This window comes from Sprattus sprattus, assembly GCF_963457725.1.
Source record: "Sprattus sprattus genome assembly, chromosome: 5".
Classification (NCBI taxonomy): Eukaryota; Metazoa; Chordata; class Actinopteri; order Clupeiformes; family Clupeidae; genus Sprattus; species Sprattus sprattus.
Window position 1 is genome coordinate 2,284,752 of NC_137924.1, and position 27,535 is coordinate 2,312,286.

General features: G+C 39.9%; 1 protein-coding gene across 1 annotated transcript; it reads right to left on the reverse strand.

Moving 5' to 3' along the window:
* Positions 1–1,428: 1,428 nt before the first annotated feature.
* LOC308365558 (up-regulator of cell proliferation-like) lies at positions 1,429–25,254 on the reverse strand (the record flags this gene model as incomplete). The annotated part of the gene is made up of 2 exons (XM_080839026.1): positions 1,429–6,030; positions 25,099–25,254. 2 exons carry the CDS (start codon positions 25,252–25,254, stop codon positions 1,429–1,431), a joined length of 4,758 nt encoding a protein of 1,585 aa, XP_080695152.1.
* Positions 25,255–27,535: the final 2,281 nt, after the last annotated feature.

The following is a 27,535-nucleotide window of genomic DNA, read 5'->3' on the forward strand; positions in this document are numbered from 1 at the left end:
ACCAATGCATATTAATCAACTTTGTAATATGACTGGAGTGGAATAGAAAGCTGGAGAGTTTAAAGAGCAAAGAGTTCTGTATGAATAACTTCTCATTCCTCTAGCTAGATACACATGCTTAAACTGTTATCCTAACACCATATGGTTAAACTGCCATCCCATAGTAAGCCCCAAACACACTGAATAAAGAAACACATTAGTATCTATGAAGGTAATATGCATACTTGGTGTCAATTACGCAATATGCATTTAATTGGGTTGATTGAAGGCCATTGCTGTGGTTGTATCAGAAATGTATTAATTTCATAATTAAAGGGGGTCACTCCACCTAAACAAAGATCCATATTCACTCATTTGAAAACGTGATAATATAATAACAACGTAACAATACTAAATCAAACTAATAACTATTGACCTCAAAACAAAATTAAGACAATTTCTAATTTGTTCATAAAAAAATGAAAATGGTAAAAGGTAATGTATTTATTCACTTCATGATGAAACCACTTGAACAGAAGAGATAATCAGGTACTGAACTACTAACTGCAGTGTGTGTGTGTGTGTGTGTGTGTGTGTGTGTGTGTGTGTGTGTGTGTGTGTGTGTGTGTGTGTGTGTGTGTGTGTGTGTGTGTCTGTGTCTGTGTGTGATACTGAACTTCTAACTGCAAGCAACAATTTTCTCAAAATAGAAAGGGAATCACATTTTCTTATTGAATATCTTAGAGACAATAAAGACCAGAATAAAGTAGGTCATTCAACCTGAAGGGTCCACAAACAGATTTGGTAAAAGCTAATGATAATGAATAAAAAAAAAAAAATATGATATTAAAATAAACGAACAATAATGTCCCCTAGCAAAAACATATTAAGACAATTTTCTAAGCTTTTCTAATTTTCATAATGTTGGATCTGAATAACAAAAAATCTCCTTTAATAATAAACACCCCTTGCTGTGGTTAACGTTGCAAACTGGTGCTTTCACCCCGAGTTTGGTGAATTTAAAACACATATTATTATACTGAATTTAAAACACATAAACACATTATACTGATGATATGTGTATTCTAACTCGTTTAAACATGTTGTTTGATTTGACAATCATATTGAATAATATCCCCAACATCTGACTTGATTAATCATGAGCACATTCTCCATGTTCCCCCATCACTGATGCCATGTGTGATGGTTCCTTTCTGGCCTGATTCACACCTCACGTCTAATAACACCATATATGGCTGTTACTCCCCCATAAGGTTTGCATTACTTCATGTTAAATTACTCTCTCAGACTTCTCAGTACATCCTCTGATGTAAGTGTTGTCCAGGCCTCTGGCATATCTGCAGGTTGTGAACGGTAAGCTTCTGCAAACTGATTGTTGAACTTCATCAGCACGTATCTCCAGTAGTCTGAGGCCTCCTGATTCACATTTCATTTCAGACTTCTCAGTGCATCCTCTGCTGTGAGTGTTTTCCAGGCCTCTGGGATAACTCCAGCTTTTAAATCGTAAGCTTTTGCTAACTCATTGTTGAACTTCATCAGCACGTATTTCCAGTAGTCTGAGGCCTCCATGCTCTGGTCTCCTTTGATCTCCCAGTCAGGGTAGATGGCTCTGTACTCCTTATAGGGATGCCAATCATCACCTGTTTTTGAACTCTTAAACCTAATATCACTGTTCACTGCAGTTGTGCAAATGTCAGTTACCAGCTCCTTGGTGGCATCCCAGTGACGTCTTGCAAAAGCTCTAGATCGGTGCATGCTGGAGAAGTGCTCTTTGTGGTTATCACCTCCTGCTTCACAGGGCGTCCCACAGAAGGGACACTGTTCCCCACATCCACACAGTCTAGAGAAAAGCAGGTCATGGGGTTTAGAGGGCAGGTGTGAAATTCTTTCAGTGATGCGTAAGGTGTCTGTTTTGTTGGCATACCCCTGAGCTAAATGTGATTCCATTTCCTCAATGTACTCCTTGAGGTTGGTGGCAAACTGGTCTGTATTGGTGTTGATGAGAATCAAAAAGTTTTCTAAGGCATCTCTTGGGAAGACCAGCTGATCCTCAAGGTCAGAGCAGAACTGTGATATGAACTCCACTATGTCCATGTCTATGGAGATGCTGCTGATTGTGGCAGTTATTTTCTTTACAATCTCATGAAGGAGTTCTTTCTCTAACTGTTGCATTTGTTCATCTGATGACATTTTCTCAATGATTTGTTCATTTATCCAGATTTTCACAAATGGTCCATATGATCTTGTGTACTCCTTGTACTTCTGAAACGAGTCCTCATGGAGCAGCTGCTTTAAAAGGTCAGAAACAAAGCGAGGCCGTGTGCTGTAGGTCACTCCCTCATCTCCAATCTTCATTTTCTCTGCGATTGCCTGCCCAAGATGTTTAGACACGTAGTCCTCAACTGCTGGCTTCACACAGGTCTCTGTGAATTGTTTGGCTTTCTTCTGGCACTGATCTTTTTCACTGAATGATTCTAAAAAGTTCTCCAGAAATATGGGTTTAGACTTCATCAGACGATTCTGTGGGTCGTTGCGGACATTGAATTCCTTGTGTTCTTTCTGAAAGAGCCTCGCTGCACGGCCACAGACATGAACCTTAAGAGAAGCTTCACATTCATCACTTATCTGATCATCTTTCAGCTGGTCATCAACTGCCTTGAGGAGGTCTCTGATGTATGTCTCATGATAATCTGTGTTGTTTCTCTCCATGACGCTTATGTGATCTGAAATAAGACTGTAACAGTCTCCGATGATATTATTGCAGATTTCTTGGATATCAGCGATAAAATTCATATTGAGATTTTTTATGGCAGTAACGAATCTCTTCCAACCTGAAAACCATTCATGTTTTACGATGAATTTCCCCTGTCCACTAGATTTCAGATCAACTATGTTGAGCATTTTTAAGACATGTCCACCCTTTGCACCTAGATTTGACCTGAGCAGATGGTTCACATCCTGATAAACATTTATCTCTGGCAGTGTGACTCCAGATAGCTCATACATGATTCCTTCCCACATTTTCTCAAATTCTGCGGTAAGTCCATCCTCAGATATATCTGCTTTTCTCTCTCTACACTCTTTAAGCAGCTCACGGACCTTTTTGTCAATTGTATCCATTTGCTTGTCCTTAATTTTGTTCACCTTTTCCATTCCCTCTCTGATTTCAACAGCTTTCTCCAAAGAGTGTTTTATAGACAATTCTATCTGTCGTCTGAGAGAGTTGGCACTTGTTTGGAAGTCCTGTCTGTATTTCTCTACTAAACGGACATTGCCGTCCTTTTTCTTGAAGTATTCCTCAAGGTTGGACAGGATTGTTTGCTCTTCTTCAAGCAGCTTCTTTGATGCCTCATCTAACCACTTGTTGAGACTGGCACGTAAAAGGTTTATTTGGACATTCTTTTCAGTCACTCCAAAATTGGTTATCATTGTTTCCATGGTTATAAGCCACTTGTTCATCTCAGATTGGAAAGACCACTCCCAAGTGTTGTACTGAGTGCATAAATCTGTGTATGCATCGGCCACCAAACTGTTCCTGAAATTAAAGATGAAGTTTTCACATTTCACAGCATTCCACAAACCCTGAGTCCACTCAACGAACTCTGTTGCATTATTGTTCCTGCTATTAGATGTTTTTAAGGAGCCAATTAAACTCTTCTTGAGTTCATTGACAGCTTCACTGTAGCCAACATTCACTGGGGCCATTGGGGGAGTTCCATGCCAAAGTCCAGGGATGTAGTGGCTGTCTTTGTCAGGATCATATTCCATCACATCAGTGAACTTTTCATAAGCTTTTTTCTTCTCCATTTTAGCTGCTGCTCGGGTCATCTCATCCAACTGCTCCATCAGCTTCTTCCTGTCTCTCATGTTGCTGTCATGAGCAGACATGTCCGACACGTTCTGATGCACAAACAGACATCTGGGCTTCTTCCCAACCTCACTCATCCTGAGAAATGCGTGGACCACAATCTGCAGAATGTCCTTCATCTCTGTGGAGTTCTCCATGGCAATATTGATGATGGTGATGTCACTGAGCCCTATGACCAGCGTTGCTAATTCGTTGTCGTGTTCGTAGCTTGTGTCCAATGCTGCCAGCTCAGGTGATTTTAAGCCCTCTGTGTCAATGACCATGATGAAGTCACACTTGAGCTCAGGTCTGAGTTCCTCAGAGACTTTAATCAGCAGCATGAAGGCTCCTCTGGTGCATCTTCCACTGCTGACTGCAAACTGTACTCCAAACATGGTGTTGAGAAGGGTGGACTTCCCAGTGCTTTGCACTCCCAGCACAGTCAACACCAAGATCTTACTCTTGGTCTCCACAAGCTGATGTAGCTGTGTCAGGACCTCTTTTATCCACTTCATTGGGATGTTTGATGCGTCTCCATCGACCAGCTCAACTGGAAAGCCATTCAGCAGCATCTGAGCACAAAGACCAGGTAGGTGCTGGACTTGTTGCCGGGATTGGTCTTTTTTTGGAAGGGAGCATGCACACTCATAAATCTGGCCCAGCTCACGGAAGAAGTGCTCAGGACCCAACGAGCAGTTAGAGATTTGCTCATCCAAGTCTGCAATCAGCTTCTTATCCTGTGGTGTGTTTCTACAGCAGTCTTTGTACTGTTTTCTCAGTGTGGACAGGTTATGTCTAGAGAGGGTGTCCAGCTGAATCTTCAGCCACTTCAGGAAGAAGAGACGTTGTGTTCCTGACTCTGAGATTCCAGCAGTGAATTTCCCCATTGCTTCTGAGAAAGCTTTCTCCTGCTGTTCCTTTCTGAGTTTTTTTTCTGTTGCCTCCAGTGAACTCTTGTAACTCTCTATGTCTTTGCCTGAATTACGCATTCTGCATTTCTCTTTTTCTAATTGACTGATTTGCTTCCAGATTTCACTATGTAAAGGCAACTGGTCTTCTTTGAATTTCACAACATTCTTAATGTTTCCAGTGATGCCTTCAGCACTTCTTCTGCCATCTTTACACTCAGTGCAGTCCTCATCAACCACAATATCAATATGTCGAGCAACAGCAGCCATGTCTTCCACTTTCATTTTAATTGGATTCTTTCCAATGACATCACTCACATGGAAACGCAAAGCCTTTACAAATTCTGCATCATTCTTCTTTTCCTTGATGATCAAATTGGTCTCCTTCACATTGTGCTTCGTGCATATAGCCTTGACTGTCTCCATGTTGAAGTTCTTCCTCCGAGAGCTGGTGACCAGGAACAGCTCAGCTGTGCTCTCTATGTTGTTCAGTGTGCTGAGGTCTCCCTCTAGGTCATCACTGAAGATGAAAACTGCAGCTGAGGTCTCATACAGGAAGGACATCTGGGTCTTAAACAACCTGCCATCTCCTCTCAGATTGGCTATGGCCACTGGCTGTGTGAACATATCAATGTTTGTGCTCCCACAGGGTAGATACCAGCTGACTTCAACCAGACCATCTGAGATTCTCCTGGGCACATCACCACCCTCCATGTCACAGTGAACAAATGTGTCGTTGTGCTGATGAGGATTACTGAGCAACTTGTTCAGAGTTTGAGATTTGGGCAGACTGCTCTCTCCTAGTCTAACAAAAGACACCATGGGGATGTCCATTTCTACAATCCTGTCCTCTACAAATGTCCTGACACCGTCTCCAGAGTGATGTCTGAACTTTTTAACCAGGTCTCTCATGGCCCACAGCATTAGAGTGCTCTGCTGTGTGTCACAGTTTGGCAGTAGCAAAGGAACAGCAAACTGGCAAATGGACATTTTGGAGACCATTTCCTGCTGGAGGAAAGGATCTGAGCAGTGGAAAAGAGCAATTATCAAATCTAGAGGATTTAGGTCATCAAAATCATTATCTGCATCACTGAAACTACATTTGACATTTCTTGAATTTAAATTGGACATAATCAGATTCCTCAAGAAGGTCCATGGTAGCTGCTCCAGACTTTGTGCTGGTTTGTCAGACATCGTGTTACTCTTGATCTCCAGGACTGAGCTAAGTGTGAGCTTCCCTCCATGAAGCTTCTCAAGGCCCAAGGCAGACAGCAGCTTAGGAAGAAGGTGTTCTGGGGGTTAAAACATATTTGGCTGTTGGTACTGGGTTAATGGATTGCATTGCTTTCATGTCTTTGTTCTACTACACTACCTGGTTAAAATGTCCACTGTCTTTATGTCTGTCTATTGGTTTCCTCCCCACAGGGGCGCTAATGAACTCTTCCCGTCACCTGTGAATGCATGTTTCTGGCTGACCGTGTATATGTATAATATTCTACAGTCTAAGCACTGCCACAAAGAATGCACAGCAGTTGTACTGTTTTAAATTACATTTTCCTCTTAATACAAACACCACCTTCAACTAGCACATCCGGGTTTTAGTCAGAAACATGTCTTTTATATCTTTATGCCTTAATATCTAAAAGCCTGACCAGGGGCGGACCGGACGAACGGGCAAACCGGGCAGTTGCCCAGGGCCTCGGCCACCAGGAGGGCCTCGTCGTATTTCCGATTTTTAAAATTTATTTTGCTAATTAAAATAAATCACTTGGCATTGCAAAAAAGTTGACAATTCATAATAAGCATGAAAAACGATTATTTTCTTTTCAGTATCATCTTAAAATGCATCTTAATTCCATCATGGAACAAATTAATCCAGGTCACGTGACTTTTCTGTCACTAACAATTTTTCGTGTGGTGACGTGTATGGTCGCAAAGTTAAGCGTGAAACGTCTTTTAAGTGGCAGCGAGAAAAGAAAGAGGAAAGGGCAGGATTAGAAGTTCAGGGAGAAATTACCTAAGGTAATACACAATTTCCTATCAAGGAATTCGTCCGTGGAAGTGGAAGAAATATCTGATAATGTGTCTAGTTCATCTGATAATGTTTCAAGTGCGGCTAAGCCAAGTTTAGCAATTCCTAGCAGCAGCAGCAGACAAACAGCTTGTAGTGACACCAACTAGCTCTGCCTGCCTGCTTTGCTTCTACAAACGGTGAGCCATCATGTACCACAGCTGCCCATATCCGAGACACTGTCACACCCGCACTGACGACGACACGCATGATACTGCCATGGTCATGACTCATGAACACAGCTCAAGCACAGCTGGCTGATAACGACAGCGGTGATTTCAACAATGTGAGTAGCCTACATCATTGGTGGAGATACAGTCTGATTAGTGAAGACCCCTATGGCGTGACAAATGAACAGATAGAGAGAGAATTGAAATGGTTAAAACAGGACCTCTACAAATTTGGAAGTTGCAGTTGAAAACATTCAGAAACAGAACTATAAAGCATTAATCAAAAGTAACAAGTAACATTGTTTTGATTAAGAAATAAAAAAGTTACACTACTAAAACACTGCACTCAAAACCTCATAATTAAAATAATGTACAACTGTTGAATTGTTAAAGTCATATACTCACAATAAATGTCAGTTCCACATAACATTAAAACTTTTTTTTTTTGTTTTGGGGGGGGGCTCAACATTGTTCTTTGCCCAGGGCCTCCAATTTGCTAGAACCGCCCCTGAGCCTGACCCTCTCCTGTATGCCTTAGTATCTAAAGGCCTGACCCTCTCCTATATGCCTTAGTATCTAAAAGCCTTAGGGCCTGATTAACTAACATTGCGACCGCAGCTTAATCTGCACCTTTGCCGAAGCGAAAATTACCGCAGTGTTTTTCATCCTATTTATCAAACAACAACGTCATTAGCGCCCAACCCCGCCCATTAGTGTCAATAGCACCCGGCTAAAATAGGGTAGACATAGCCTGTGTTTTCCTGCCACCATGGATGATGAGTTCAAATTAGAATTAGAGCTTTTGGTTGACAGGGTTACAGCAAACTAACCCAGGTAAATATAGAATCTCATAAATATTTTTCTGTTTAGTCCTCCCGTCCACATTAAAAGTTGTGATCACTTGAAGTTCATGACTGTCCTTTATTGGTGAGCTGATTTGGGGAAATTAAACTTTTCAATGAACATTGAGTTTCTGGGTTGCTATGGCTTCCCCTCAGTGTGCCTCTGCAGCTTCATATTAACAAGTTTATGTCACAAGTTTATATTCACACATATTAACATGAGTTTATAACACACACGCAACAGCAAACTGTTAAGATGGTTCGCTAAGCTAGATATAGCTAGGATAGTTAATAGCCAGGATAACTGCCCATAGCATCCCGTTTAATAGTCTGGTAGGAATACACCTTACTTTAAAACGGTGTATTCCAACACTGAAAACAATGCTGTTCAAAAACGCTGCCCTCGGCGGATACATTTGAAAACTGGACTTGTAGTATGGACAGGGCAGGGGAAACTGAAGTTCAGACGTTCGGTTGCCTTTGCACTTATTTGGGTTATAACGTCAAAATAAACATGGAAGGTGAAATGAATATGCTGCTCTGGCTCTACAATTTAGAAATTGGAAAAGTGTAAGTCGTGTTGTCTTTCTGCACGTTGTCTTTGTCTGTGTCTTCGCCTTGCTCTAATAACTTTTGCCATATCGAAGTTTTCAGACTCAATCAAAACGCGCTTCCTGGTTAAGACGTGCTTTTATGAGGCGCATAATTATCCCGCAAATTTGAGACGCACTCTCGCCATGCAGTTTTAGTAAATACCACAGAATACATAATTAGGCGCACTTAAGCAGCCTTACCAAGTCTCTTACTCACTACCAGCTAACCTGAACCAAGGAAACAACTTTGGAGTTGCATCAAGCCTCTGTCCACCATATTTACTAGACGTTGGCCTGTAGACATTCCTTCTCTAGATCATAGTTCTGCTGCCAACTGTACTAGTGCTGGCCTCAAAAAGCTTCAACAACGCAGATCAATCATGAATAACACTTCAGGAAATCATTCTCCCCTTTCTGATATCTCACCTGTCTTCATCTGAACAGAAGCAGGCTGGCTCTTTCCTCCATGTTGGAGTTCAGTGTAGACTTCAACAGTGTACTCAGTTCCTGGTTTCAGGCCTGTGATGACTGTGCTGCATGACTCAGTAGAGATGGACTTTGGCTCAGTCCCTTCACTCTGGTAAGAGACCAGGAAGCTGTGTGGAGTCTGCTTTATCTCAGGAGACACCAGCCAGCTGAGGCTAGCAGATGATGAAGTGATGGAGCTCACAGTCAGAGGCTCTGGGACTGGAATCTCTGGATGGATTAAAGTGTTTGTCATGAAGTTAATTAATAAAATGTTGGCTTATTTTGCTCATCGCTGTATGAAGTCATTCTGAAAGGTCTGTGTGAAAATAGTACATATTTGGTTGCTTCTTCATATTTAATGACTATGCTGAATTCATGTGACGATTGACTGATAAAGTGTGTATTCAAATTTAGTTTCTAGGCCACGAGTGAATTATATTGACGCAATCATGATAACAGGATGCCTCAGTATGGGCCTCTGTCCATCATATTTAATACACTTTGGCCAGTGGACACTCTTTCTCTAGATCATAGTTCTACTGCCAACTGTACATACTATTGTTGTGTCTCAAAAACAGTGGCGGCTCCTGAAAAAATTCTCAGGGGGGGCAATTTTTTTGATAATGATTAAGGCGACCCATTCAGTAGGTACATTAAGTTATCCGATTTACTCATACATCAATACTTTTTTGTCCACTATTGGCAGCAACCAACAGTAATATTTCCCCTCTTTCTACATAGCTAGAGTAGCAAGATACAAGTGAAACGCTATGGAAGAAAGTTACATTCAGGAGCCTTCATAAGCAAACATGATGTGGCTCCACATTAAATGATCCCACTTTTTCATTATCCACACGTCTCAAATGTTGTATGTAACATAGCTGAACAGGACACATGATAACATACGTCAAAACCAACGATATTTATTGACTGATCTTGAAAGTATTGGCTTACAAAAGCAAAATAAGTCATCACATAAAAAATTACTCAAAGTTAGTTCACACTGTGAAACCTATGAAAAGTGACAGTGGTATATAGAAATACAGACCGTGTTAGCCTCTTCACGACCGCGATTTTCTTTTGTTCCAATTTCCCTCCCTTTGAAGAAAACTGTTGAATGGATACTTTTGGTCTAGGAAGTCCTAATAGTTTTTTTGGTCAATTTATCTTCACTAGTGCAGTGCCCGTAGGAATTATGCATTCTGTAGTGTTAGCAGACGTAGGTGTAGCTGTTGGGTAGTGTAATAGCAAGACATATTTGCACACCACATAGGTACAGGTTACACTGAAGTATTATTGTGATGCAGGTTTCCTTTTCATTGAGAAATGTTTTAATGTTAGCCTTTTTGGAGATATAACAACAAATAAAGTTTGAGATTATGTAGTGGATGCAGTTGAATATAGATGTCAACGTTGCTGTCTAAACTATAAACTAAATGTCATAAAGAAAGAAATTATTTAAAATGAAGTTATGGTTGAAATAGGATCACTTCTTTATTGTAAAGGTAAGTGTAGGGTAAGAATGGTCATGCAGTTGGACTCAAATGTAGGTTAATTTTATTGAACGTATGTAGCCTACTGTACTGTATGACTTCGATGATGCTAGCTTTGACAGCCCACTCTCAGACAGATCGTAAGCTAATAAATGTCCTTACAATGGGAACACAGTTTAAATACTCTGACTGGAGATGGCGTTACTATCCCCCACCCGAATTCAGTGCAGGACTGGGAGGATAACATGACAACGTGGTCCAACATAATTTACAGCGAGATTTGCGCTGACTGGAGATGACGTTACTATCCCCCACCCGAATTCAGTGCAGTGCTGGCCCAACATAGCTTACAGCGAGATTTCCGCGTATTTCGTGGACTCCATAGCAACAGATGGGAAAGCAATGGACAATCTGAAAGCCTCCGAGGCTTATCAATAAGCTACCATTTGTAGCGGTGTATACTAAAACGATAACCCATAGTGCCTAACGCAAACGATAAAATAGAAATATTTCGCGAACTATGAATTTCGAGAGAGAGTTGTATAGAGTAAAATTCATGCGTTTTGCATACTCCATGAATAAGTGCTGTAATCACAGTTACATTTGCACAGGTTCATGACATGCGTAAGCTACATGCGAAATCTCATAACTAACGTAACTACCGTCAGGGAGATACGCCCTAGACAGACTGACACACACACACACACACACAGATTTCTGGATTTATAGATAGATGTATGTAGCCTACTGTACTGTAGGCTACTGTATGACTTCGATGATGCTAGCTTTGACAGCCCATTCTCAGACAGATCGTAATCTAATTATGTCCTTACAATGGGAACACAGTTTAAATACTCTGACTGGAGATGGCGTTACTATCCCCCACCCGAAATTCAGTGCAGGACTGGGAGGATAACATGACGACGTGGGCCCAACATAACTTACAGCGAGATTTGCGCGTATTTCGTGGACTCCATAGCAACAGATGGGAAAGCAATGGACAATCTGAAAGCCTCCGAGGCTTATCAAAATATTCATATTGTTTATTTATGGCATGCCGTTCAGGAAATTAACATTTGAATATATATATACAAAAGTCTGAATATATATACAAAACTCTGAATATATATACAAAACTCTGAATTTATTAACAAAAGTCTGAATATATATACAAAACTCTGAATATATATACAAAAGTCTGAATATATATATACAAAAGTCTGAATATATATACAAAAGCCTGAATATATATACAAAACGAAGTCTGAATATACAGTGGTGGCCAAAATTATTAGAACACTAGGCATATTTAAGAGTTTTCAGTTGTTTTTGTTGAATTGGCCATTAAAATACCCTAAAAACTAATGAAATATCTACAAAGTCATCATTATGCTCTATAAACCATAAAATAGAGCCATCATAATGAGATTTAGGTCAATTTCCGTACAAAAACAAGCTAGGCCTATTTCGCTGTCAATGTCACACAATCATGTTCCTGCACAGAAGAAGCCAAATTACTTTTGTAATCATTGTCAGGTGTTATTGTGGTTAAATTGATTGTGATGCAAGAGTCTTAGGACACAGCTCTGCCATTCTTTTAAATGTATAAGGCCTATCCTGCTCATTAAGTGATTGGTAACATCAGGGTTTTGTCACTGAGGCCACACCACCAAAAGGTATAGATCCAAAGCCTCTAGAAGCAGTCTTGAAGCACATGTTGCTCTTTGAACATGCCTAAGGTGAAGAAAGAGCTAACAGGTGAGCAACGGGTTTGAATAAAGTTTTTTTTTTATGCTGGCTGGAGTTACTGCCGCATAGCCAAGGACTTGAGCTGCAGTCCAAGCACTGTAAAGTACACTTAAGACCACCATGGCACCAGAACCGAAAGGGGAGAGGTTTCAAAAAGAAACTCTCAGACTCACAAGTGAAGCATCTCAAAATTCTCAGTCTTCAGGACCGAAGAAAGACTTTACAAGAACAGTGTGACGAGATCAACATCACAATGACTAATGGTGCAACAGTGTCTTCAAGAACTGTCCGTCGGAAACAGGGAGAAGAAGGACTTTTTTGGCAGAATAGCAACAAAGAAACATTACTGAAAGAGAAGAATTGAGTGTAATGTCTGAAATTTGCAAAAGAACACAAGAAATGGACAAAGAAAGATTGGTTTAAGTGTTGTGTACTGATGAGTCCAGGTTTGAATAGTTTGGCAACCAGCAAAGCGTGTATGTTCCACGAAGTGAGGGGGAGAGATATAAAAATGAGTGTCTCTTGCCAACAGTTAAACAAGGAGGGGGTAGTATTATAGTGTGGGCTGCAATTTAAGCCTCAGGAACAGGTGACTTTGGCTAAATTGATGGCATCATGGATACAAAAGTATACCACAATATTCTGGTGAGGCACGGAGTTCCTTTTTGGAGATGTCTTATTGGGCCTGGATTTATTTTCCAAGAGGACAATGACCCTAAACATTATTTTAACTATTGTCGGATCTACCGCCAACAAGGAATCTGCTGGAACATCGAAAATGATGGACCGGCCCTCTCAAAGTCCGGACTTCAAACCCTTCAAGCCAATTCGGGGCAAGTTGGAAAATAAACTCGACAGATCTATTGTAAATTCCAAGGAAAGCCTTTGGCTTGACTTGCAGAAGGCATAGGATAACATAAGTGTTGAAGTTCTCAAGAAATATATTGACTCTATGCCTGAGAGATGTGCTGCTGTAATTGCTGCAAAAGGTGGACGTACCACATATTAAAGTTAAAAGTGGATAAAAACAGTAGGACTCACTTCATCTGATATTTGTTGTGCTCAGAACAGCCATCTGCATGTTTCATGAACATTATGAAATTAAATCATGTTTTGGAGGCAAAAAAAAGGTAATTATTCTCAGATCTGTCAGGTGTTCTAATAATTTTGGCCACCACTGTATATACAAAACGAAGTCTGAATATATATACTAAACGAAGTCTGAATATACATACAAAACTCTGAACTCTGAAGCGCTCAATCCGTCTGTGTCCGCCATATTGGATTGAGCGCTTCCTATTAAATCAATGGTACCAAAATGTTTGTAATTACGTATTTTCTGCTTCATGAAATACTGTTTTTCTGTTATATTGTTACATTTTGACATTGATTTCTCAATGGAAATGCAATAATAACACGTTTATTTTACACCGTTTGACTTCACAAAGGATATTTTTAGAGGCAAGTTCCCCATTCACTTGACTGGGGTCTGGTCAAAACCTTCATAATTCCTTGTTTTCTGCTTCATGAAATACTGTTTTTCTGTTATATGGCTAAAATTAAACATTGATTTCTCGCAAAAACTGCAATAATAACACGTTCATGTTGCATCGTTTGACTTAAGGAAGGACATTTTTACGTTTAAATGAGATACATGGTTTCGTCTCGTCACATGATCAAATAGAGACTTGACATTGGACAAAAAATGATTACCCAGCATTCCTCATTGCATACAGCAATGAAAATAAGACATTATTCATTATGGAAGAGAGCCACTGTTGAAAAAAAGGATCGACTACAGTTCGCCAAAAGGCATGTGGAAGTCTCCATGGTCAAGTGGAAGAAGGTTCTGTGGTTTGATGAGACCAAAGTGGAGCATTTTTTCAACAGTGGCTCTCTTCAATGAAGCTTTGATTGGTGAAGAACCAAGGCAACAGTGGTGGTATGCAGAGTCTCTCCCATACCAGCTGCTGAAGCTTGAAACTTCTTCAGAGTAGTCATAGGTGTCTTGGTGGCCTCTCTTACTAGTTTCCTTCTTGCATGGTCACTCAGTTTGTAAGGACGGCCTGATCTAGGCAGATTTACACATGTGCCATATTCCTTCCATTTCTTGATGATGGATTGAACAGAATTTCAGGGGATGTTAAGTGCCTTGGACATTTTTTTGTATCCTTCCCCTGACCTGTACTTTTCAATAACCTTTTCTCTGAGTTTCTTAGGGTGATCTGTGGTCTTCATGTTGTAACAGTAGCCAGGAATACTGATTACTGAATACTGACCAGTGAATAGACCTTCCAGACACAGGTGTCGTTATACTACAATCACTTGAGACACATTTACTGCACACTGATCCCCATATCACTAATTGTGAGACTTCTAGCACCAATTGGCTGGACCTCTGTTGAATTAGGTCAGTCTATATAAAGGGGGTGATAAAGGGGGTGAATACTTATGCAATCACTTATTTTCATTACATATTTGTATTTCATTTACATGACTGTGTAGAAATATATTTTCACTTTGACATTAAAGAGAGCTACTTTGTGAATTTTTTTGTCCAAAAAGCCAACTTATATTGACCATGACTGATTTATAAAAGCCATAAAAGGGTAAAACATCCAAGGGGGTGAATACTTACGCAAGGTACTGTATATAGCATTGGGTATATGAATACAACTTAGCTTGTCATAGTTTATGGGTATATTTCCAGACAGATGTTTGCACTTAGTTACTCGTAGAAACAACATTTTGTGAAACACCCGACGAGGCAAAATCCCGGACGATTTGGGAATCCCTGCTGGACGAATTTTTTAGGTCTCAAAAAGAGGACATGTCCGAAAAAGAGCACGTCTGGTCACCCTACCATATAACAGAAAAACAGTATTTCATGAAGCAGAAAACAAGGAATTACGAAAGTTTTGACGAGACACCAGTTTTGTATATATATTCAGACTTTTGTATATTCAAATGTTAATTTCCTGAACGGCATGCCATATTTATTAGTATAGCGTATTTTTACAGTACATTTCTGCACTTATTTGACTTACAACTTGGCAAACTCATTTCATAAGCATGGTTGAAATGTAACTGTGATTACAGCACTTATTCATGGCATATGCAAAACGCATGAATTTTACTCTATACAACTCTCTCTCTGAATTCATAGTTCGCGAGATATTTCTATTTTATCGTTTGCGTTTGGATTCGGCGTGGATTATTATTCCCTGTCTGTTAGATGACTGTACAACTCTAGACATTACTTTGAAACTTAATATAAAGAAGCTTATATAAACGAATAGATCAAATCAATCACTGTCTTAAGATTACCTCAGCAAAAGTCTGTATCTGTTCACCAAGAAGAATTTGAATGCGGACCTCCTTATCGTATCCAACGCTATTCTGAACTTTGAGTAAAGGCAGGATAGTTTTAATACCGCTAATATTGTTTGTGACGTCATTTCGGTGCTACGGGAAACGATAACCCATTAGTCCCTACGGGAAACGGTAAAATACAAATATCTCGCGAACTATGATTTCAAAAATCTTCAAAATCAAGGATGCACAGGTTCATGACATGCGTAAGCTACATGCGAAATCTCATGACTAACGTAACTACCGTCAGGGAGATACGCCCTAGACAGACTGACAGACAGCCACACAGAGATTTCTGGATTTATAGATAGATTATTACGCTGACTAAAAAGAAGTTTCTGTCAAAGAGCGGATGGAGTTGTTGTGCTGAACAGGTGCCATCTTGACATGCCTTTGTCGAAGCTGTGTGACGTCCTCATTGGCTTTTACCATAGGCTTTTGCATCGCTTACTTATGACTAGACTTGGAGGGGCTAGCCCTCCCGGAAGCCATAGAGAGTGCATTGAGAGCTCTGTTTTGTGAAAAAAACGCATTTAACATGGGAGTCAATGGCAGAGGTCTGGGGCGATTTTCATTTCGCCCAAGATCGCCCTGAAGGGGCGGGACCATTTGAATCACGACTCTAGGCTGACTGAATGACTGTTACCTGATTCAACAATGACATACAGAGGCATATCAGACGGTCTAGTGGTAGAATCCGACCGAAAAAAAATATGAAATTTACATTTACCAGTAGTCGTGCAATTGAATTTATACATCAGGAATTATTAGTGTGCTTGCCCGAAGGGAAGCACAGTATTGTTATCGTCAAGTTTTCTTTATTTATTTATTCTCCCCGTTTTTCTTGCAGCTAACTACTCCTCGCCCGTTTGAGATAGAGACGCCATTCAAACACCGAAATGTCCGGCTCGATCCGGTGCAAGCCGCTATGACTTTTCGTGGCGGTACTCCTTGTCACTCCTTTTTTATTCCTCTTTTTCATCCCCTTTTTTCTCCATAGACTTGCATGGCAGAACTCTGTGCATTATGACATCATAATAGGCTTATTAAACTGGCTTGCACCTGTGCTTCTCACTGACACCTCCGCCAAATCCAAGGAACCGCATTTTCTCTGTCCCTCTCAATTCAACTTTGAAAAAGAATAAGAGGAACCGTATTTCTCTGTCCCTCTCAATTCAACTTTGAGAAAGAATAAGAGTAACTACAGTTTCTAACCTAGCTACCGTATTTCCACTTCGTTAAGGTGAGTTGAATGGCAGCATTTTCAGTGTACTGACTGAAATTTTAATGGAAACTGATAGTGTTAGCCGTAGCAGCTAACGTCTCCCATCCATGGGAGTATCCACTGGCAGTTTCAGCTAGCCGTAACAGGGGATAATTTTCCTTAATTCAAGTTGTGAAGTAAACCTTTGAAGTAATTCATGAATTTAGTTGTGTGGATATAGTGGGTTAAGGCTTGTATTCCTACTACGGTAACGTTAGCTATCCTAGCTGTGTTAAGCAGCTGTAATATCTGAGTACGGGGCTAAACGTAAGCTACCTAGACCTATACGTTGAAGATATGCAAAAGTAGCTTATACTGAAAGAATGGTTAACTTGTTAGCTCACCAGTTTATTTTGTTGCTAATGTGGTTGGAGAGGACCGATAGCGTGAGTTAACATTAACCCGTGTCCTGGGAGTAATGATTCATGAGAGACCTTGAACCATTAGGTTACCTGAAAAACGTTTGAGGATACCTGGACACAGCGTAGCTATTGTAGTGTGCTCAGTTTTCGAAAACTAGACTTAAACTAAGAAGGATAACTATGACTAAATGTGACTAAAACTAATATGCATTTTTGTCTTAAGACTGAATCTAAAATAGCTGCCAAAATGAACACTGATAGGGGACCCCTTAATCTGCAATTCATGGTTGCTAGCTCTAATCAGATGTACTAACTAGGCTTATAAGAGAAGACTAACTTTTTAGGCCAACGAACACACTAGACCCTTTCACAATAAACGAGCAAACATGAGAGAAAAACAGAGCAAGCACACTTTCGCAGTTCGTTCACGAAACGCATTCTAGTTATTATTATTATTATAATTTTTATTTTATTTTATTTTTGTATTCCTTTTCCCATAGGCAGTGCGTCGCCCCAATCGCCCTTATGGACGAGCCGCCCCTGCTCAAAAAGCTTCAACAACTCAGATCAATCATGAATAACACTTCAGAGAATCATTCTCCCCTTTCTGATATCTCACCTGTCTTCATCTGAACGGAAACAGGCTGGCTTTTTCCTCCATGTTGGAGCTTAGTGTAGACTCTAACAGTGTAGTTAGTTCCTGGTTCCAGGCCTGTGATGACTGTGCTGCATGACTCAGTAGAGATGGACTTTGGCTCAGTCCCTTCACTCTGGTAAGAGACCAGGAAGCTGTGTGGAGTCTGCTTCATCTCAGGAGACACCTGCCAGCTGAGGTTAGCAGATGATGCAGTGATGGAGCCCACAATAAGATGCTCTGGGACTGGAATCTCTGAAGGGTTTTAAAAGTTTGTCATTAAATTAAAACACATCACACTAATTGCTCTACGAAGACCTCCTGAAAGATCTCTGTGAAAATAGTAGATGTTTGGATGCAATATAATATTTAGTCTCTATGCTGAATTCATGTGACGACTGACAGATCCAGTGTGGATCTGTCATGGACAGAAAGTTCCGGCTAGTGAGAAGTTCCGGATGAAGCAACAGAGACGTTCCGATCAGCTGTTTTGCTTTTTCAAGTGAATGATATAGAATCTTCATGTCACACCGAACATTACTAGGTAATTACGGCGATGAATGCCGATAAATTGCATCACAACGATAAATTGCATTAAGCCTCTGTCCACCATATTTACTAGAAAAATGATTATGTTATTAACTAAATAAGTTAATATCTCCGATTCTGTCTATTTAAAGCTTGCTTTGGACGTCTCAAACTTAATTTGAATTGCGGACTTCCCCGTTAAAAACGAGTTTGGCTGTGAACACAAAGCTATCGTGGTTGTTCTTAAACTTTGTGTATTAGGTAATTGGTTAGCTTAAATTACAGTATCTTACGCAAGCTAATTGACCTACCTAGCTAGCAATTTAATTACTCTTGTGTGTCGGTGTAATATAACTAGCAGTAAATGCACAAAACGTAAATAACTTGAATGACTGTAAAGGATATATGTTACACATTACAAACACACGTAATCAATGTTTTTTTTGTGTGAGAATTAGGTAATTGGTGAGCTCAATTCACCTAGCTAGCTAAACAGTGTTTGGTTAGCTCTGGCAAGCTATATGGTGTTTTGGTTGGCTAAAGCTAGCACTCTCACAGACACCCAATCGATGTTTTGGGGGGGAAATAGGTAATTGGTTATCTTTAATGAATGCTTGCTGTTCAATTGGTCATTGTCATTAATACATTTACAACCCGTTGTGTTGCTCAGAGGACTAATTACACATGGTCAATTATGTTAGCTAGGAGTACGGTGATACTATTTTTAATGATACCATGTGCCAGAGGGAGGAGCCCACCACTTTATTTCCATTGATCCTTTTGCTATAATTAAACTTTGCATTATTTTAAATCAAATATAAAGGTCAATACTTGTTTGACAGTGGTTCTGACCAACCTAAAACTTGAAACTAGAATTGCTATAATTATGAGGCTGTTTGATCACCACTGCCAAGTGTCAAAATCGGAATGTCTTATTTCAAGCATCTTTTCAAGCAACCTTCTCATCTCTACAAAATGCTTCAAATGATTTTTCAATTAGTAACTTCAACTTGAACCTACTTCAACAACAGTTGCTATGGTAAGAACAGGTGCAAACACTATCGACATAATCTCTATTATCTCAATTTCAGATATGCATTGACTTCCAAACTCTCCAAAACGATTAGTAATATCCTCAACAGGACAAGCATCTGCCCAGATGACTGTTTTAGGTTACCAACACTTGAAGTTAATGTACCAAAAGAAATTGGGGATGACCGATCTCTTACCTCTAGAGGGGAATAAGGGAAACCAAGAATAGCAGAATTTACCACTCTGTCTGACATGTTTCACTAATGTCCTTTTAGTATATGCATCCTCATTGAAGTGTGACTGCATTTCCTCCATAGCACAATACATCGTTTTCTCTCGGTTAATAGTTGGAATTTTAACAACACTGTACACTGCATCCATGTCTCCCTTGATTATATTCAATATTAAATCTACACTAGTTTTACGGAGGTCTGCTGATCTAGCCATGGCGAGTAGCCTGATAACAACAAGTTTAGACCTGTATTTTGGATTTATATTACCTAGGGTGTAGTACAAAATTAACAATTTGTTTTCCGATGCAAAGGATCCTATTGGATTACAGATCTCTCTGTCATTCGTGTACAAAACAATCTGCAATTTAGCATTGCTGTGTCGAGCCCTAGTCAATACTTTACAATGCCCACCCCTCTCTTCACACTTTGCTTTACCTCCAATTGCTGATACTGATTCCATTTTCATTTTGAGGCCATTTCTATCTCACTTTAGAGCTTCTGATTTGTATTGAAGAACGTAATTATTATGATTGATAGATCTTTGTTAGTACTACATATGATCAAAATCTAGAGAAGAAATTACTAAGATATTAATTTATACTTGATGTTTGCAATGCTCGTTCATGACACATGGTACTAGCTTTGAGTCTTTGCTACAGTGCAATATTAAATATGCTTGTGGATAATACAATGTTAAACTACACGCCATTGCTTAAGAGAGGTGGCCATTCAACTGTATAGATATCTTGGGGGATGTCATTTGTTGTGCTGTTAAACTTTATTGGAATAGACACAAAAGTAATTTAAGCCCAGCCCCACTGATTGGCATAGGGTGGTCAAAATAATAGAAACTCGTCAGCACAATGCAATGCAGTTCAATAGCACTACAAACTGCAGCCTCTTAAAAGGTAAAATGGTCTTTAGTTTATCATGTGATCCATCTGTTCAATGAAGTAGTATTTTGGGTGGCCACTATGTGCGCTAACTTCTGTAAGCATGCTTCCAATCCATCAGGTACTTACGCAACAGATCTGCAATGCTGAAGCCAACAAAGACACGGTCATGATCAGCATTGAAAGTTGTCGTGCCATGTTTTGCGACTTTCTGGCAGGCCCAGATTTCAACTGGCTGACTGATGATGTAAGTGAAACTTAAAAAATATTTAATAAAAATATTTAACCCTTTTCCATCCTTTTATTAATTCTTTTTCCATTCTTGTTGTCTTAGGATTTCTTGTTCTTTCTTGTAGATTGTGAATATGCGCATTGCAGCAATTGTTGCAGGTCACAAACAACGTTCCACTGTAAGTAGTTTCTATTTTCTCTCTAGTCTGACAGCCTACCAGTATCTGTTATTGTTTTGTAGAAGTTTACACTGTTTTTTTTGTCTTCACTGGACAAAGCAGTGCTCCACGCCCTTACCACAGACGCATACAGGTTGTGGTGTCATGACTGGACAGCACATAGTCCTGTTACTGATAGAGTTTTAAGCTGAATCAATGGCATTAAGCCAGATGGCTGTCTTGTTGGTCTTGGCTCTCCTGAACGTGGCAACCATTTTATTTTGTGGGTAATTGATGGTACCCAGAAAAATATACACATTTTTGATTCACTAGGAATCTACAACACAGTGAAACACAGGACAGATAAGTCTTGTCCAATGTATTTAGGAATGTGTTTTGTCGATCTGTCCCTTTGGGATGCTGTGTTACCACCAACGTGGAAACAGACAGACAGTAGTAACTGTGGTGTTTTTGTCTGCACAGTAGCAGAGGCTATAGTCAGGGGTATCGAGATGGAGACACACAGCTCTCCCATCTCAGGCTGTACCATGCAGCCCAATTATGTAGACCCTCCACCTGAAGACCGGCACCTATCTTCCTTCAATCACCAGACACTATACGTACTGTAAAGATGCATCCATGGGCTCAGCAACTGTGCTATATGAAAATTGCTTGTTATAACTGGGGCACTGTTTCCCCTTTAAAAGCAAGCAACCAACCTGTAAATCAATCAAGTATTTATTGATATCTCTACTGATGGCTGTTATGTGTACTCAGATGTCAGTACATAACTTCAATTTCAGAGCAGTTATGTGTCGAGATTATGGCAAGAATTAAAAGGATTTGTTTCAAAGACATTAATTGGAAACTATTTGGTAATAATTTTGATCACCAAGATTTTCTACTCTGACAAGCTGCTGCTGGGAAGTGGACAGCCAGATTGTAACAAAGATGAACAGAAATTTGGAGGAATAATGCTCTTTTCGCAATAATTTGTGAAATAAAGAAACGTCAACCTGCTTCAGTGGTCTGCTTCTTAAAAAAAAAAAAAAAAAACACCATTTTCATTTTCGGGAACTAATTTCAATAACATGATGCAAACGAGGAGGTGTTCAGGGCTAGTCTAGGCTATTGCATTGGTGTGCTACATTGATAGGTATATTACGCATAGTGTTACGGACAGTTAGTTTAATCACTTCGTGATATGAGCACCAGACATGGCAAGCCAAGATGGAAATTAGTTTATTTACTCTAGCTTGTTACTTTTAACAGCTTATTTGACACGGTGTAAAAGTTAGATTAGCACGCTAGCTGTGTGTTTGGTCGTATAACTATGTAAAAGTTCGGTTAACAAGTCACTTGTGTGTTTAGTTGTATGACTTCGTAAAAGTCTGGGCAATACGTATTGTCTGTCAACATAGGCAAATAGGATAATGAAGATTAGAATATAATAAAAACTAATTCATTGAAATTGAATTGTGCCGCTGTCTCTGTCGCTGTCCGCTTGTGTGTTCCAGAGGTAAATGACCGCTTCTCGTGACTTGCGTATGTCAAGCGCGAGCTCATAGCAACCATCATAGCAACAACACCAAGAATCTTTGATAACTTAGCGGAACTTCTCGCTAGCCGGAACTTTCTGTCCATGACAGCTCCACGTTTATTTTCTAGATCAAGAGTGAATTAGTGTGACCTAATCATGTTTACATTTTGCCAAAATATGGGCATCTGTCCACCATTTTTACTACACTTTGGCCTGTGGACACTCATTCTCTAGATCATATTATTGCTGCCAACTGTACATACTAGTTCTGTGCACAAAAATCTTCAACAACAAAGCTCAATCATGAATAACAGATCAGTCATCAATAACACTTCAGGCAGGGGCGGACTGGGGGGAAAAAGTGGCCCGGGAGTTACTGTCAGACCGGCCCACTCAATACACGGTGCGCGTCCCACTAAGTACACAGCGCGCTGCCCACTCAGTACACACCGCATTGCCCACTCAATGGATCGCACGTATCGGTCAGTGGCCTACTGGGAAAAATACCCATAGACTTAACCATATTTTGGTTGATTACAAAGAAATTACATCATATATGCTTGTTTTTTAATAACATTTGGATCCACCAATTTGCCTGGATGGACACATGGAATTAAATGATACTGGCTATTGTAACACTCCAAGGTAGGTATAGTTTGCAAGATGAATAGTATCAGATCAGATCAGATGGTTATCAGATCAGATGGTTATACGTATAACTACAAAGCCTATTGGTTAGTACACTCAAAGCGTATTAGATAAATATACTTGAAATTAGTGCTGTCAAACTATTACAATATTTAATCGCAATTTTTTGTCCATTATAAATGTCCCTTCATTTATTTTGTATCCATTTATCCATGTTTTATTCCAGAATCATCTATCTAGATAACATAAGTGTTGTGAAACGCAAGATTTACTTGGCCAATTCAACACCTTTAGATAACATATTAACAATCTATATAACATATTAACATTGTTTATAATGTAAGTGTTGGTGTAACACAGTGATTTTAGCATAACAAACTAGCTGGTTAACTTATTTGACACAAGTTACAGTATTAGAAATGATAAGATTGCCCTATTTACAACTACCACCATGGATAGCTTGCTCATCGATTGTAAGCAAGTGACTACGGCTAACATGTTAAAATAGATAATCTCGATGTTGACAACAGCTTGCTTATTTTACCAGATCATAACCGTCTCAATTTAAGACATACCGTTAGCTAGGCTTGCTGTAGGGAACGTTACCTCATCTGTGAATAGCAAGCTAACATTTGTCAAGGTCAACGCCACATCTTACCTTATCACTGTCACCAGTCAGTGGTTTTCCAAATAAAATGTAGGCTAGAGTTGACATTTAATAACACCTAAAACTAAATCAGACTGACGGAAGAGATTGACAGAGGCAGCAGCAAGCTGTGCCTCATCCGTGTTAAGGGCTAGGGCTGACTACACACGTCAATACGGTTGCGTGTCCTGGCTGGGCTTGTAAGAATCCCAGAATCCTCTAGGCCTACCTCCATCGGCACAGCTGAGAACACTTTGGCTGTGTAAGAACCAATTTTCAGGTGTTCATTAATAACATAGAGATATCAAAGTCCGTAAAACACATTTAAGAAGTAACGTAAAAAAAATAAAATAAAAAAAATCGAAAAATAGTCACCATAGGTGTGAAGACAGATTGTAAGTAGGAGTATAAGATTCAGTCAGTGCTTCTCAAGTAAAGGATGTCTTAGAGAAAATTAGATTAATGTTGTCTTTAAAAGGTAAGAAATATATTATACTGATATGCGCTGCGAGTGGGCCTGATGGCGGTGGGCCGGTCGATGATTATGATGGGCTGGTGTATTGGGCCATCGGCCCACCGGGGATATCCCCGGTATTCCCGATGGCCAGTCCGCCCCTGACTTCAGGGAATAATCTTCCCCTTTCTGATATCTCACCTGTCTTCATCTGAACAGAAGCAGGCTGGCTCTTTCCTCCATGTTGGAGCTCAGTGTAGACGCTAACAGTGTAGTCAGTTGCTGGTTTCAGGTCTGTGATGTCTGTGCTGCATGACTGAGTAGAGATGGACTTTGGCTCAGTCCCTTCACTCTGGTAAGAGACCAGGAAGCTGTGTGGAGTCTGCTCCATCTCAGGAGACACCAGCCAGCTGAGGCTTGCAGATGATGCAGTGATGGAGCTCACAGTCAGGCGCTCTGGGACTGGAATCTCTGGAGAGGTAGAAGACATCATTGGCACCATCAATAGCACTCAGGACTTGACCCATTATATTGGGGAGATCACAGTCCTCCTATTTGTATGTTGCTGACCTGTGATCAGTATCTAAATAGGGCCCAGCATCAAGATGATATTACAAGATTAATATGACATTACGAGATACAATTCTGATAGAGTACTGTGGTTGAATTGAATCTGGAAATCCTTCCAACATGTATCTGAAAGTGGATGTGGTGATTCATATAGGAGAGGGCTTTTTGTTCTTGTCCAGATTTTACGATGAAAAATGGACAAATATTTCTCGAAATGTGCACTCTCCACCAGACACCACATTTGATAAACAGTAGTTCAAATGAATTGCCTGGCAAGGGCCAAATGGATGTAGACAAAAGGCCTACTGTGCACCTTGGCTCTGTTAGATTTAGGTGAATTTGATACATCAGACCATAACTCATTTAGACCCCCACTCTCAGTTTGAATATACCAGACCAGAGCCATCAAGCTTGGCACCTGGCTTTTTGTCTTTGTTGAGAGCCATCAGACATGGTTTCTGGCTGTTGTGTGTCATGGAGCTAGAGCTATTAGACCCTGATTGTGGGCCTTTGTCTACAGCCATGACAAGATGGTTGAAGCCAAACATATTAGCATTTATATGGCCATACATGGCCATAGCCCTTGGTCAAGCACACCCCTTACTTTGACCTCCAGACACACCCACTCCCTCCCCTGACATTATGTATTTTTGAATATGTTAATTCTACACTATAAATGTATGTACTGTTACGGCCCTACTAATCAGGCCAGGGGCTCCGCCCCTTTATTGTGTTACGGCTGTGCTTATTCATCCTGCAGGTGTGAGTGCTGATCCTAATGGGCTGGCCTATAAGAGGCTGGGCTTTGCTATGGACGCTCTCTCTGCTCTCTGCTCTCTGCTCTCTGCGCTCTGCTCTGGGTTTCTGCGTTGCCGTTCCAAGGTTGGATTGTTCCAGTGGTGAGAGCCTGGTGTAGACATCCAACAAAGAAACTCCTCTGGGAACACTTCCTCCGTCCACGTCGCGTTTATACACTTTTATTTGTTACTTGTTTGTTTACCCCTAGACATATTGCACGACACTTTCATTTTAATACATATACTGATTGTTTATATGGGCCATTCTACCGAATTCGTGTAATATGCAGTCCCTCAACAATAAAAACGATTTACAAAACAATTAGGTATTTAGGCATAGATATTTAATTAGAAAATGTTATGGTCTAAATAAACCCAATGCATTACATGAGATAGTAATAAGCTAAATATATACAAAATCATCATTTATAGGGTACTTTCTATTGGGAAGTAGCTGTCCCCAACCCTGACATCTAAATTTCAATGCCTTTAAATAACACTTTTCAATTTTTTTTGATTTTTTTCAATGATTTAATTTCAAAGATATTTATGTTTGGGTTGAAACAGAACTTGGAATATTTAGATTTATTGTGGGTTTAATTTTTAAATCAATTTACTATACTCAACAAATCATGTCCCTAGTTTTCATGTCACTACCGAAACACAAGAGTTTTAGTCCATTGGCTGAGCCTGTGTTTTAGCCACGACTCTACATTTTTGACCATGCAGTGACACTGCATCTCTGTCCCTCATGGTTGAATGGTAAGTAGCTAAATCCCATAGTTTTTATATAAATGTGTTCCAAAGTCTGAAAATCGACGTGTAACCTTAAGAATTGTCACTACCGAAACGCATGTTTTCTTCAATTAAGTAAACCTTTTGGGGTTTCATGGAAAATCTTATGTTTGTATGTGTGTTCACCTCTTCAAAGATGTGTTTGAAAGCCGTGTGCTTGCTAGAATTCTTTATTTATGCTTAAAGTTATGGTAGTGACCAGGTGATTTGGGTAGTGACTAAATGAAATGGTAAGTAGTTCAATCCCATAATTTTTAAATATATGTGTTGTGTGGACTAAAGGGAGGCCCAGAGCACCTTTTGGATGATTTTGGGAGAGAAATGAACATCCATCCAACAGTGCAGTCACTACCGAAACAGTGCAGTCACTACCGAAACAGATAAATTGAACTTGAAAATTTGGTAAAAAATTAATTTCTATGGATTTCATTGTGAAAACCTTCAAGAAATATTTGTAAAAATACACTTCAGAGAAGGGAAGGAAACACAATCTGAACAGGTCAATAATAATACTTTTTTACTATAGTAAATGTGATGTTTCGGTAGTGACAATTTTTGGAAGAGGAAAAACATTCCGACACATTCTGAAAATACAATATAAAACTTGACTGTTCTTTTACTAGATATATGTACTTTAGATATGGTACAATATACATACGGACAAAGTTTTGGGAATAAACCATAAAAAAATTCAAAATATATCCGACATGACTTTGCATCAATTCGGTAGAATGGCCCATATAATGTAAATAAAACCCTTTTAATTATAACTACGGTGTGGTCGACCCATTCAATGTCAGGTCTGCCTTGAGCCAGGCAGGCGTGACATGTGGGGGCTATAGTCCGGGATTTTTTCGCGGATAGCGTGACATGTGGGGGCTATAGTCCGGGATTTTTTCGCTGATATTGTGACATTAGGTTATCGTGAGTAGTTTGGAGTTGAGATTTAGTGATTGATTGAGTTCTTTGTTAAATTGATTGCAGCTGCATTGCATGTGGGATCTCGTCCGGTGATTTTTCGCCGACACTGAGTTTAGGTTGTTGTTCAAAAAATTGTGCTGCATTGTGCCGTCGGATGCGACAAATGTAGGTGCTATTTCGGTGAGTCTATGCATTTTCATATTATTGTAGTGGCTCAGCTGAAAAGTAGTTTGGGGAAATCCCCGTAGTTATTTGGGTTGTTGTGTTTGGTAACGCGGCGAAGGAGAGTTTCATTGACATTCCATGCAGTTTGGCT